Source organism: Camelina sativa, chromosome 11 (genome assembly GCF_000633955.1).
Source record: "Camelina sativa cultivar DH55 chromosome 11, Cs, whole genome shotgun sequence".
NCBI lineage: Eukaryota > Viridiplantae > Streptophyta > Magnoliopsida > Brassicales > Brassicaceae > Camelina > Camelina sativa.
The window spans coordinates 39,939,962-39,952,726 of NC_025695.1; the positions used below are offsets into that span (position 1 = coordinate 39,939,962).

The window sequence follows — 12,765 nt, forward strand, 5'->3', positions numbered from 1 at the left end:
CAACATGAACAAAATCAAAACAAACCGGAATTGTCAAATTTCATTTCATTTTCGGTTTAAGTTTTCAAATCGATCTGAGACCCAACGAGATCCCACAAAATATAAAATCATTCACGCATAAACAAAAAAAATCAATTGGACTAGGGTTCAGGGTTCGTGTTTTGATTTTCCAGAGAGGAAAAATATAAAATTTTGTCTTTTTGGTATCTGATAGGTGAGAGAAAAAAACCCGTGGATACCCATATTCTTAATGGGTAAACCCGTGTCAGATTCTATAATTTTGGGTACCCGCCCGTTTTAAACCCATATTTTTTTTACTGAAAAAACAGGTCCGCATACCCGATATTAAACATGGGTTTTGGGTACCCATCGGATTTTAACCCACTTTTAACATCCCTACATGAGTATATATACCGTAATAGTCTCACTTGTAATGACAAAAGCAAACGAAAAAAAAACTAATGCGTTTTGAAATAATTAAGGTCTAAATTGGCTGTGTTGTTTTAGCTGAAATGTAAGTCGTGTTTCTTACAAACATCAAGTTTTCATTTTCATTTTTTAGACGGTTAAATCAACGTAGTTTTCGACGAACAAAAAGATCAACGACAGTTACGATCTCTTGCTTAACACTTCAATTCACAAATACAAAATGATAAAAATAACTCGCCGGCCGGCCGGTACCTACGGGAAGCAATCTATATATATTAATTAATTTCAGACGACGAAAATGTTATTATAACTAAAGAATAATGAGACTGTGTTGTATGAGGCTCACGGTCATGTTGTTTTCCAGCCAAGAACACCAAGTGGCCCATGTTAATGTCATGTCCTCTTCTCAATTCTCATTTGATTGATTTAGGTTTTTCAATATTCTTGAAAGATTAGTATTATTGTTTTCTATGATAATATAATCAGGGTTCCTATGTGGAAACCGTACTTATCACATGTTCTTTGGCTACTATATGTGAATATTGTTGCGACAGTCTATGATAGTATATATCATTATATCATAGACCACGGGATCAGCTGCAAGGCTAAAATATATTTTTTTGTCTAGCTAGAATATCAAGTTCGAAACTTGTAGAATAAAATATTGAAATGGCAAGTAACACTTAGCCATAATGTAATGGTAACTGATAAACGTTAACACGTCCTTAATACGTTGCAAATGACAATAGAAAAAACAAATTCGCATTAACGTAGAACATTAGAAAACACTCTATTCATGTTCAATGGACCCGCTTCACCCGCCATACTTGGTTAGGAGTTTGTATTTGGACCTTTTTCACTTTAATTTCTCCTCTTTTTTGATATTCGGATTGCACATATATAGAAGAAAACATTAAACAGTATCGAATCATGAGTAAAGAGCAAGATTCTCATCATATTATATAATTTCTGTCTTAGTTTTTTTTTTGTTAAGTTTCATGAGAGTGTAATTCAAAAAAAGCTAACTACTACTAGATTAGCTCATCTCCTTTCTATTACTTTAATCAAATTTCGTCGTATTTCATATATCTAAATCAAAATGAATTAGCAAACGGTGCGTATTAAATATGGCTTCAATTCAAATAACAAGTTATTTAACTTGTGAAATGCCAAGTGCCAACCAATTCAAAAATTATGTGTCGTATAGGTATAGCCGTATAGGTAATGCATGACAGATCAATTTGCAAATAATTAATTCTTTGAAGAAAACTAAAAGGACCGATCGAGAAGAATGAGTTATTCCTCCAAAATAGGAGATCTAATCCCATGTTCATCACATCACGTGTCACGTACTTAACATTTCATTAGGCTTGAATTGCGGTATAAACTTGTAATAATGTTTTAGTTTTATTTGAACACAATTTAAGACTTCCTAATTTCTATATTATAAATTTTTATGTATGTTCTCTTTTCACACCATACATTATTTCTGAAAATTTTATCTCTTTTCACACCCAAAGGAGCGTTCTCGGCGAACAAATCAAACAACCAATGATGATAGTTGCTAAAGAAAGATACCATGCATTAGATTGTTCTCTATTCGAATATAGTTCGGTTGAATTTTTCTTGATATGCATACAATTTACGATTTACATTTACAAATAAAAAACCAAAACAAAATTTCCGCACTAAATTACATTTTTTAAAAAGCTTCACAAGATCTACAAATAGTTTCTGATTGTTATGAACTTATGACCCAAAATCAAACTAACTTTAGTTTTTTTTTTTTTGGTAGGGAACTAACTTTAGTTTTTAGCAAAATTGAAATGGTGAAAAATATATTGGCATCAATCAAAAAACTTAATTAACAATTAAATGTATGAATGAGAGGAGTTAATGAGATCGTTAGTCCCTAGCAGACTCAAAATGGCGTAAGTCAAATATTATCAATGAATGCGGATATTATTATAATCAGGGCGTAAATTATTACTCATTAGTGGCCTTGTTGAGTATACACTTATTAACCATAGCAAATGAAGAAAGCCATAATCACAACTGAATCATCTTTACTGTTGTATAAAAAAACACCATTCGTATTGGGAATATCTAAGTTCGAACTGTTGGGAGTTGACCCTGATATATTATTATACGATCTCTTGACCATTTTAAAAAATTAAGTTACGTACACATACACATAATACGATCTTGTTGTTATATAAAGAAACTTGATACATCTAGATCGATATAATTAACCAAATAGTTACATTAAAGAAAGAAAGATCTATTCAGTTCCTTTTGAATTTAAAAACCAAGATGTGCATGTGTGTTGTATATATATAATACACACAACATACAACATAGTTTCACAATTCGCACCAACAAAATTTGTCCACAAATACACCAAAGAAAATACAGAAAAAACGGAAGCTGGGGCCACCATCAACATGTCGCAGTTCCTCTGCTCTCTAACGATCGTCTTCATATTCCTAGCATCGACAAACATCCAAAAAACAGCAGCCGGTCCACCATCCTACTCCCAAAACCACAAAACGTTCGTGAAAACGGCTTGCAACTCGACAACATCCCCTGGCAAATGCTACAAGTCCTTATCCTCATACTCCACCACCATCAAATCCGACCCAATCAAGCTATGCATCACCGCGCTTAACCTAAACGTGAAATCCGCAAAGGAAGCGACTTCCGTAGTCTCTAAGCTTCTCAAAAAGTCTCAGAAATCCACCGCGGGACGAAAGAATAAAATGTTATCGGAGACACTTATTCTCAAGGATTGCCTCGAGGAGATGAAGGACACAATTATTGAGCTCAAGCAAGCGATCACAGAGATGAAGAATCTAGAAGACGGTGATTCTGTGGCTGAGCATATTACAAACGTTAGGACTTGGGTGAGCTCGGCGTTGACAGACGAAGGGACTTGCACGGACGGGTTCGAGGAGGTGAAAGTGAATAAAGAAACAACGAAGAAGGTTAAGAAGGTTGTTGAGGAACTTGCAATGACGACGAGTAATACCTTGGCGCTTATTACGAATCTACGTTACTAGCTAATGATTTTTTGTTTTTTTTAAAGGTTATGAAAATTATTGATGAATTATTAATCACCACTCCTTGCATGTGCATGTTTTCTTTTTTTTTTTTTCACGTCAAAATTGATGCGACGAAGTTATTGTATCTACTATATTATATTGTATCATGTTAGAGTGCATTTAATTAATTAAGCCAACTTGTATGACATATTATATATATCACATATATATGTATAGGTTTATTATGCTTTAGTAAAATGTCAAAAACTTTAGCAAATAAATTATACTCCTATTCAACAACGAATAACTAGTTTAACTATATATAAGTAGTCTACATGCAAACAAACAAAAACATTTCATTACTATGAAAAACAGACAGCCACGCATGTGAATTCCGCGGTGCATGGTTATTGGTTACTAGAATAGAGTTGTCTAATTTGGTTAAGTCGAATTAAAATGGCATCAAAATCATACTAAATCTTGAACCAAATTATTTTATAGGATAAATTTGTGAAAGATACATTATCCTTAAAAAAATAAAAAATTTTGTGAGATAAACCATGATAATGTTTTTTCATTACCAAGAAAATATCCCATTGAAAATAACTTTTTAATAAGTGGCATCTACTATTACGTTTAAAACTTCAAAGATTCTCACAATAAGTTTTCAAAATACAGATTCTTGCCAAAATCATTCAAACATCTCGAGTTTGGATGGCCACTTAAATTTATGGAGTAAACTGCTTCCCATGTTACACAAAAAGTGTTATAATAGGTATTTTTATTTATTTTACAAAAAGTGTCATTCTATATTTGAAATGTGTTTTACACTAAGTTTTATAGTTTATTCTTTAATCCAAAGCTCACTTTTAAGTAGGGACACACACGTAAATTTAAGTTTTTTTTATTTGTGTGAAACTGTGTTAAAATGATATTTTTTGTAAAATAATAACATAACATTTACTTCTATTTCATTTTGATTAATTTTAAATTTTGTATTGTTTATATAATATCAAACCCACTTTTAATGGTCAATTTAAACTAACAGATGAGATTGTTTTTATCATCTCATCTAACGGTTTAAATTTGTTAATGATCTCAAAAGTTGCAATATGTATTTTGATAAAACAACGTTTCTTCGTAGTACCCCTAACTTTCAATGTTCGCACCTCTTATTTTTTTACACATTTTTGTTTCACATCCCTTAGTTTTTCGCACATTTTTATTTCACACCTCTTTATATATATATATATATATATATATGTATATATTTGATGGACCTTTAAAAGAGTTTTTATTTCAATGAGTATTGTTTCACACCTTCGAGTTTTAAAAAATATAAGTTTTATTTTTTTCGATTTATTAATCGACGTTGATTCACTCATGTTCGTTAAAATCTTGATTGTTTTACTTACTGATTCATTTATTCAATATTTTTTGGTGTCGTTTTCCATTTTATACCCTCATCAATCATCTCTTCCAAGTATTAATCTAGGTAACTGATTGTGATTTCTAATTTTTCATAGATCTATCTTTTAAGTCAATTTGGTGGGTTGTAGCTATGGTTATAAATTTTGATAGAATAATGATTTAAAGTTGTGTTACGTGAATATCTTCCAAAATTGATTATCTGACTAAGATTCGGCAAACCTAGATTCATATTTGTTGTTAACTTTGTTCTCTTATAGTCATTGAATCGATTTTTGTATTTACAACAAAATTATTATTTGATTAATTTGGTTTTCTTGGTATTTGAGGATATGGTTGATTCTAGACATTATTTCTGAATTTCATATTATACAGTTAAAGGATTACAATAAAGTTTCCACTCGAAACGTGTGAATTAACAATGGTAGTTATTTCAAGTTTTTATTTTCTCGTTACAATAATAGGGATGTCACGTTGAATAATTTAATATTCATTCCAATCATAGTTGATATCAATACATTTAATTTCAAATCATATAATTCTGTTTATATATAAAAAATATCATTAAATACATAAATTTGTTTTTCGATGATATCTCTTAGCAATAACATTGTGTCTAATGAGAATGATAACTATAGTCAACTTACAAGATTCAGAAAAGATAAGATTTTTAATTTTCTTATAGACAAAAAGTTTAAAGGATTTGATGTTAAAAAAGTTGTTATAGTTCTATATTTTCCAATTGAAAATTCATAAGATGTTAGTATTATAAATCAATAAATTTGTATCACATATTTTTTTAAACAGGAAATTAAGTTTTGAATGAATTTAAACGGTGCATTATTTTTTACTACACATGTACAATACACAAGAATTATTGATACTTTTGAATAATATAAAAATTTGAAAAAGAGAAACAAAATATAAGAAAAACATGAGCAAATTATAAGCAAAACATAAAAAAAAAACAAAAAAAAAAAAAGTGGAGAACTTCAATTATTTGTTTTTTGTTGAGCCGGACGAATGAGTCTTTCTTTTACTACTATAATATCTCTGTTGAAATAATAACTACATGAGTGTTGATTTCATATTAGAAGATTTTGTAATCATCCCATCAATCTAGGAGCTGCTGTGAGTATTTTCTTCACCGCCACTGGCAGAGACGTGCAGTTTTTCGTCACTTCTGCGTTGATCAACATACCTACTTATCTTTGGTTTTCAGCAGAGGAGAAGGAGGTTGTATTGGTGGGTCTCGGGTCAATTAAAGTCTATTCGTTTCTGGTCCTCTCTTCTTCCATCTTCGGCCTCAGGTCTGTGCTGGCGATTGCTTATGCTGCATGGTTCCACGTGACCGGAGGTAAGGAAACAAGAATTCAATTCAACTCAGTAAAATTCAGTTCAACTGTACTGACACACTGCTTTGAAAATCCAGTTTGTGGTAGTGGATATCCAAGTACTTTATTCCAATTTCATCGGAATTGACAAAGCTACAGTAGAATTCACCATTGTCAAGCTGTGGACCAGGTCAATTGAAAACTTCACCAGATGCTCGAGGAAATGAGAGGAACTTCCCATATTTGTTTAGAAACGAATTTACTTTTAGTATTATATGATTATAAGAATGATTTTCAATAAATATTTTTAAAATATAAAATTATAATATAAGCAACAAATTTTTAATCACAAACCATTATAAATAACATAATAAAAAATAAATTATAACAAATTTTCATCAAAAAAAGTTCAACCTGCGGAAAACCGGGGGATAGTACCTAGTTTATATACATTTAAGTAAATTAGAGGACAAATACAATATTAAATTTAATTTGACAATCTACACATATCATATGGATTACTAAAAATATATCCACTCTAGAAAAAGCTGAATAATTCTAAATTTCTAATTGCCCATACATTTAAATAAATTATTTTTTATAAGAGAAAAAATCATCAATTGAATATAGTTTTTTCCCGAAAAACTAAAAAATTGATAGATAAAAAGAGATATGCTAACAACTATAGCTAGTTACTAATAATAAGAAATTCCAAAATATGAAAATAAAAAACAAATAAAGTATTTATTGTTATATTTTTTTACAAAATAGTGTCACTAAGACCCAAATGTAGAATGGTCTTCATGTAATGTTTGGACTTGAAAGATTAAGAAGTTCAATCTTTGTAATGTTTTGCTTGTAGAAAAACGACACATCAATTCACATTTTATAGCCTTTTCAATGTTCTTTTTATTTTAGTTCCTGTCTCAAACGGCATGCCGTTTTTATTATTTCAAAACGGCAGCACATCGCTTTGTCCCCTACCAAAACCCTGAGCGCTTCCTCCGGACAAGCAAAGCCGCAAGAAGAAGCAGAGCAATGTGGAAGCTAACGCGGCGATTGCAGCCGCATATCAATCCGAACCGATGGGTAATCCGAAATTTCCGGAGCGGAGAGTCTGGAGACGCCACTGGTCTCTACGGCTTCGATCATCTTAAAACGGCTAAAGGGTTTCAGCGCTTCGTCGCTGATGCCATTGAAAGGTATGATTTTTATCAAATTAGTAAAAGTGTGCTTTGTCAAAATAGCCATTGATACTGATGGGAATGATATTGTAGCTTAGTAATAATCAGTAGAGAGCTCTGTTGTGCTACTGTGCTGTGTTGTGATGTAATTTGCTTACTGAAGAATGATTCTGGAACCATTGTCTTAGGTCTAGTGAGTTGGTGAGCTACATATCAGGAATGCCTTCTTCTCCGGAGATTATTAAAGCCATGGATGAGATTTCAGACACGGTAGGGTTCTTGCTGCACTTATGTTACTTGTTACTAGCTCTTATGGTGCTTGTATTGACTGCTGTTTTTCTGAATTCGAAACTTTTTGTAGGTTTGTTGTGTTGTTGACTCTGCTGAACTCTGTCGACAAACCCATCCTGATAGGTCTCTTTTCTCTCTAGTTCTGAGCTTTCAATACTTGGTTTATTATGTTCTTTGATATATATATTTGTTTAACTTGTTTACTTTGCTCTATTAATATGAATAGGGAATTTGTTGAGGAAGCGAATAAAGCAGCAATAGAGATGAATGATTATCTACATGTGAGGTGACCAAGAATTTGCTCAGCTTTGATTTTCTTTCTTCGTTTTACGTGTTGGAATCTTGGAATGCCTATAACAAAGACATGAAAATTCCTCCATCTTTGAACATTTTGTTCTTGTTTAGATATGAATACGCACCTGTCCAAAAAGATCTGCAAATCAATAGATTTTTCCTTTCAGCCGTAGAAACTTGAGGCATTAAATGTTATCAAACTGAGGATATAAACATCTCTAGACTCTCTTCCATGTCAGCAGAGTAGACAGAGTTGAGTCTATGTTTATTCTTTTGGCGATTTCTGAACTATTTTTGGGTTATTGATGTTCAGCATCTTAACACAAACCATACTTTGTATGCCGCGGTGAAAAAAGCAGAGCAAGATTCTAACTTGCTTACCAAAGAAGCAAGTAGGACAGCACATCACCTCCGAATGGACTTTGAACGGGGTGGCATTCATCTAGACTCTGGTTTGTTATCTATTGCGGTTATTTCTTTACCCTTTAGGCCTTGATGATGTGGCTGGTGTACCTGATGTTAAACGCCTCTTTTATTCTTTGCAGACAAGCTAGATAAAGTGAATAGCTTAACAACCAAGATTTTTCAGTTATGCAGGGAGTGAGTACCGATGAATACACAAGTTTTGTTTCTATGAAAATCTGATATTATAATGGTGCATTGTGCTGTTAGTGCTAATTTCCGTTTGATCTATATTCAGGTTCAGCGAAAACATTGCTGATGATCCAGGACATGTTGATATATTTCCAGCATCACGCATCCCTCGACATGTGCATCATCTTCTCAACCCTATCTATCGATCCACTGAAAGGGGTTCAAGAGGGTCTACAAGAGCAATGCATAAGTCGAAACAGAAGGGATTTCGAATAAATACTGATCAACGGACCCTTTCTTCCATTTTGCAATGGACATCAGACGAAGAGGTGCCTACTTTACCTATTTATTCTATCTCCTTTCTAGGACATCCTTTTATAGATAGAGGTGGGAGATTAAACAGTTTCTCATTGATTACAAGCGTTTTCTAATCAACCACCCCAGAGTGTATCAGAGACAGGGACATGTGCTTTGAAGTTGCTTTAGTTATGCACCTACATCCATTTTTCTGTTGACCACTGTAATTCGATACCTCTATTTTCAGGTCAGAAAAATGGTATATATTCATGGGAACTCTGTTCCTCATGCAAATCACGGAGTTCTTGAGAAGCTTATTGCTGCACGCCATGAGCTTGCCCAGGTTAGTACATATTCGTTGATGATGCTATGTAGTATATTCCCAGTATTCAAATTTACTTTTTATAGTAGCTTCTTCTTTTTTGTTGATCTCAGATAATGGGGTGTAACTCTTACGCTCACTTTATGGTCGAGCCAAACTTAGCAAAATCGCCAAAGGTTGTGACATCCTTCCTACAAGAACTGAGCAAGACAGTCAAATCAAAGGCAGACGAAGTAAGCTGACCTTTGCACTATGTCTGGCATTTAATGATGTTCTTGCTGTGGAAAATTGAGGTTCTAATAACCAGTTTCCCATCTCTGTAGGAATTCATAGCCATTAGAGACTTTAAAAGAGAGAAATGTGGTAACAAATCTGCAGAATTAGAGCCATGGGATGAAACTTACTATACTTCAATGATGAAATCTTCCGTCAATGATGTGGACACCGCTGTAAGTTTTTTTCATATTCTAATGTCTGTGTCTGTCTAGTGCGCTGCATAGTATCTTCGTTCTGGGATCTTTTTTTTATCATGTCTTCGTCAAGAGAGACTGTTGCGGAGACTTCTCTTATCATGCTCTGTTGGAATAATCTTGTACAGGTTGTAGCATCATATTTTCCTCTGCCTCAATGTATTGAAGGCCTAAAAATGCTTGTTGAATCATTATTTGGTGCAACATTCCATACCATTCCTCTGGCCCCAAGTGAATCCTGGCACCCAGATGTGCTGAAATTGTCTCTTCATCACCCGGACGAGGTATGCTATTTACAAAACTAAGATAATCCTTGCATAAGTCTTGTCGATGCAAAAACAGGAATAGTTCATTCCATTTTTTTCATACCACTCCATCTTTGGTCCCTCATGCTCACAAATCATGCTACTGTTTCTTGCAGGGTGATCTCGGGTATTTTTACCTTGACTTGTACTCCAGAAAAGACAAATACCCGGGGTGTGCTAGCTTTGCAATCCGAGGAGGACGCAAGATTTCTGAGACAGAATACCAACTTCCTGTATGCTTCGTTTTTTCCCATCATTTTTCTTTTTTTATTTGTATGGCCAAAATTATGAAGACCACTTACTCCTTGGAAAAAAGTTACCATTTTCTTACACTGCCTGTTGATCTAATCCAATTGCAGATTTTGGCTCTTGTTTGCAATTTTTCACGAGCTCGTGATTCGTCAGTTGTGAAGCTTAATCACTCTGAAGTTGAAGTTTTGTTCCACGAATTCGGCCATGCTCTTCACTCTCTCCTCTCACGAACGGTGTTGTACTAATTTATCAATATACGTATCCCCCTCAAATTTCACTCTTGCTTTGCTGATTGCTATGTTTTCTGGATTTTGAAGGATTATCAACATTTTTCTGGTACCCGGGTGGCTCTTGACTTAGCAGAAATGCCTTCAAATCTATTTGAGTGAGTATGATTCCCAGAGATAATAACTCTTTTTTCAATACTGTTTCGATTTTGAGTGTAGTGTAATTAATGAAAATGTGCTGATGCGTCCCTCAGGTACTATGCATGGGACTATCGTCTCCTGAAGAGATTTGCCCGGCATTACTCTACCGGTGAGACAATACCCGAGAAGTTAGTGAACTCATTACAAGGAGCGAGGAACATGTTTGCAGCAACTGAACTGCAACGTCAGGTCAGCTTAATTGATTCACCTCTCAAATAGGCTCAATGCATAAAAAAAAAAAACAAATGTGGTTGACAGATATCAACGTCAATTTCTGTATGGTGTTTGGTAGGTGTTTTATGCGCTGATTGACCAAATGCTATTCGGGGAACAACCAGACACAGCAAGAGATGTGAGTCATCTCGTAGCTGAACTGAAACGGCAACACACGAGCTGGAACCATGTCGAAGGAACTCATTGGCATATTCGATTCAGCCACCTACTTAACTATGGAGCTGGTACATATAAATCTATCTACATAAACATCTTTTAAAAAAAAAAAGCGATTTCACAGATGTATCTTTAACTCTGGTGTATACATATTGCATGGATTGATGCAGGGTACTATAGCTACCTATACGCCAAATGCTTTGCCTCAACAATATGGCAATCAATATGTGAAGAGGATCCTCTTTCGTTGAGCACAGGAACATTGCTGAGAGAGAAGTTCTTCAAACATGGAGGAGCCAAAGATCCATCTGAGCTGCTCATGGATCTAGCAGGCAAAAAGATCATTAGTATTCATGGTGAAGGCATTATCCCTGCTACCACTGGCCTTTTAAATGAGCTGAGACTATAGAAGAACAATAAACTATGTAACTTTTCAAATCTTTTTAGTCGATACTGAACGGCAAGCAGTTTGGTTTTGAGCAAACGCTATGCCGTTTTGAGTGAAATATAATGATCACTGGATAATTTATTTCTATCGGATTAAAAACAAAAAACAAAATGGCGCTACAAATCCACTCTTCGTGTACCTTGGCCTCGAGACCTTATCATCTTCATCGTCTCTTGAGTACCAGAAACCCTAATTTCGCAATCAAATGTCAAAATCCCCAAATCGAAACGGAGGATCCAGCTCAACCGAAGAATTCTTCAAGCTCTTCCGGCGTAGGGTTCGGTTCTCCGGCTAAGAAACTGAGTGCGGCGGATACATCTGGGAATAATAAGAAAGGGAAAGGGAAGAGAGTGGTGAATCGGCGTGCTCCGGTGGAGAAACCGGTGTTTATGAGCGAAGAAGGAGCGGCGAAAGCAGAGGAGCAGAGACAGAACGAGAACGCGTTTCTTCTTACTTGGCTTGGGCTTGGTATCGTCATCCTCATCGAAGGACTCACACTAGCCGCTTCAGGTACACGCATGCTGAAGATGATTATACGAATTTGGGCATTTTCATATGACTGTAGAATCTTTAGCCGAGAACAACCATTCATTAGGTTTCCGGTGATTCTGAGAACTATAACTTTCCGGAGAATTTATCGTGATGTTGTAGCTTACGTTTTAATAGTCTGATTCTAGTTTCGTGATTGAGCCAAGTGTTAAAAATCTGAGATTTTAGCTAGAGATATAACGAATGATCAAGAAGATACTTGACATTGCTTCTTCATAGTAGTCTTGAAAGGAATCTTAGAAGAGTGATGTTTGCTCATTACTTGCCTCGACAGGCTTGCCTCGCTTGTATCGAAAACTAAGTGTGTAGTGCAGCTGTATATACTCACTTCTGTGCTTAGACTATATCTGATAGTCGAGCTTGTCATCTTACTTGGTTACGGCCAGATTAAACATCTTTTTTCCTTTTCGACTAATACATAAATTAGTTGAGAATAGAATTCACAGAAGATAGAATTGAGGGGGGGGATAGTGATACACAGTTGTTGAAAACTCCTTTGTGTTTGTTTTTGGCTCTGCAGGTTTCCTCCCCGAAGAGTTGGATAAGTTTTTTGTGAAGTATGTGTATCCAGTGTTCACTCCGTCGGTTGTATTATTTGTGGCTGGGACAACTGCATATGGAGTTCTTAAGTACATACAGAATGAGAAAATGAAGGGTCAAGAGTGATACTATACAAATATTCGAGCTAGATCATATGAATAGAGAGAGA

The 12,765-nt window shown here is 34.6% G+C and overlaps 3 protein-coding genes across 3 annotated transcripts; all 3 read left to right on the forward strand.

Moving 5' to 3' along the window:
• Window positions 2,719–3,683, forward strand: LOC104725661 (21 kDa protein-like). Its single transcript, XM_010444355.1, has one exon. It carries the CDS (start codon window positions 2,874–2,876, stop codon window positions 3,486–3,488), a length of 615 nt encoding a protein of 204 aa, XP_010442657.1. The 5' UTR covers window positions 2,719–2,873; the 3' UTR covers window positions 3,489–3,683.
• Window positions 7,226–11,594, forward strand: LOC104725663 (probable mitochondrial intermediate peptidase, mitochondrial). Its single transcript, XM_010444358.2, has 17 exons — window positions 7,226–7,434; window positions 7,605–7,686; window positions 7,778–7,830; window positions 7,934–7,988; window positions 8,315–8,453; window positions 8,547–8,601; window positions 8,702–8,924; window positions 9,140–9,235; window positions 9,328–9,447; window positions 9,538–9,663; window positions 9,813–9,968; window positions 10,106–10,222; window positions 10,349–10,474; window positions 10,559–10,626; window positions 10,723–10,858; window positions 10,962–11,127; window positions 11,230–11,594. Exons 1-17 carry the CDS (start codon window positions 7,271–7,273, stop codon window positions 11,466–11,468), a joined length of 2,121 nt encoding a protein of 706 aa, XP_010442660.1. The 5' UTR covers window positions 7,226–7,270; the 3' UTR covers window positions 11,469–11,594.
• Window positions 11,586–12,765, forward strand: LOC104725662 (protein LOW PSII ACCUMULATION 2, chloroplastic-like; the record flags this gene model as incomplete). The annotated part of the gene is given in 2 exon segments (XM_019233275.1): window positions 11,586–12,017; window positions 12,577–12,765. Coding segments are annotated over 2 exon segments (546 nt in total). The 5' UTR covers window positions 11,586–11,617.

Excerpts from the sequence above, each read along its gene's own strand:
- LOC104725661 (XM_010444355.1), top strand. The coding sequence starts at position 2,874 with ATGTCGCAGTTCCTCTGCTCTCTAACGATCGTCTTCATATTCCTAGCA.
- LOC104725663 (XM_010444358.2), top strand. The coding sequence starts at position 7,271 with ATGTGGAAGCTAACGCGGCGATTGCAGCCGCATATCAATCCGAACCGA. Across the intron at positions 7,687-7,777 it reads TGGATGAGATTTCAGACACG|GTTTGTTGTGTTGTTGACTC; the intron begins GTAGGGTTCTTG and ends AACTTTTTGTAG. Across the intron at positions 10,223-10,348 it reads AGACAGAATACCAACTTCCT|ATTTTGGCTCTTGTTTGCAA; the intron begins GTATGCTTCGTT and ends ATCCAATTGCAG.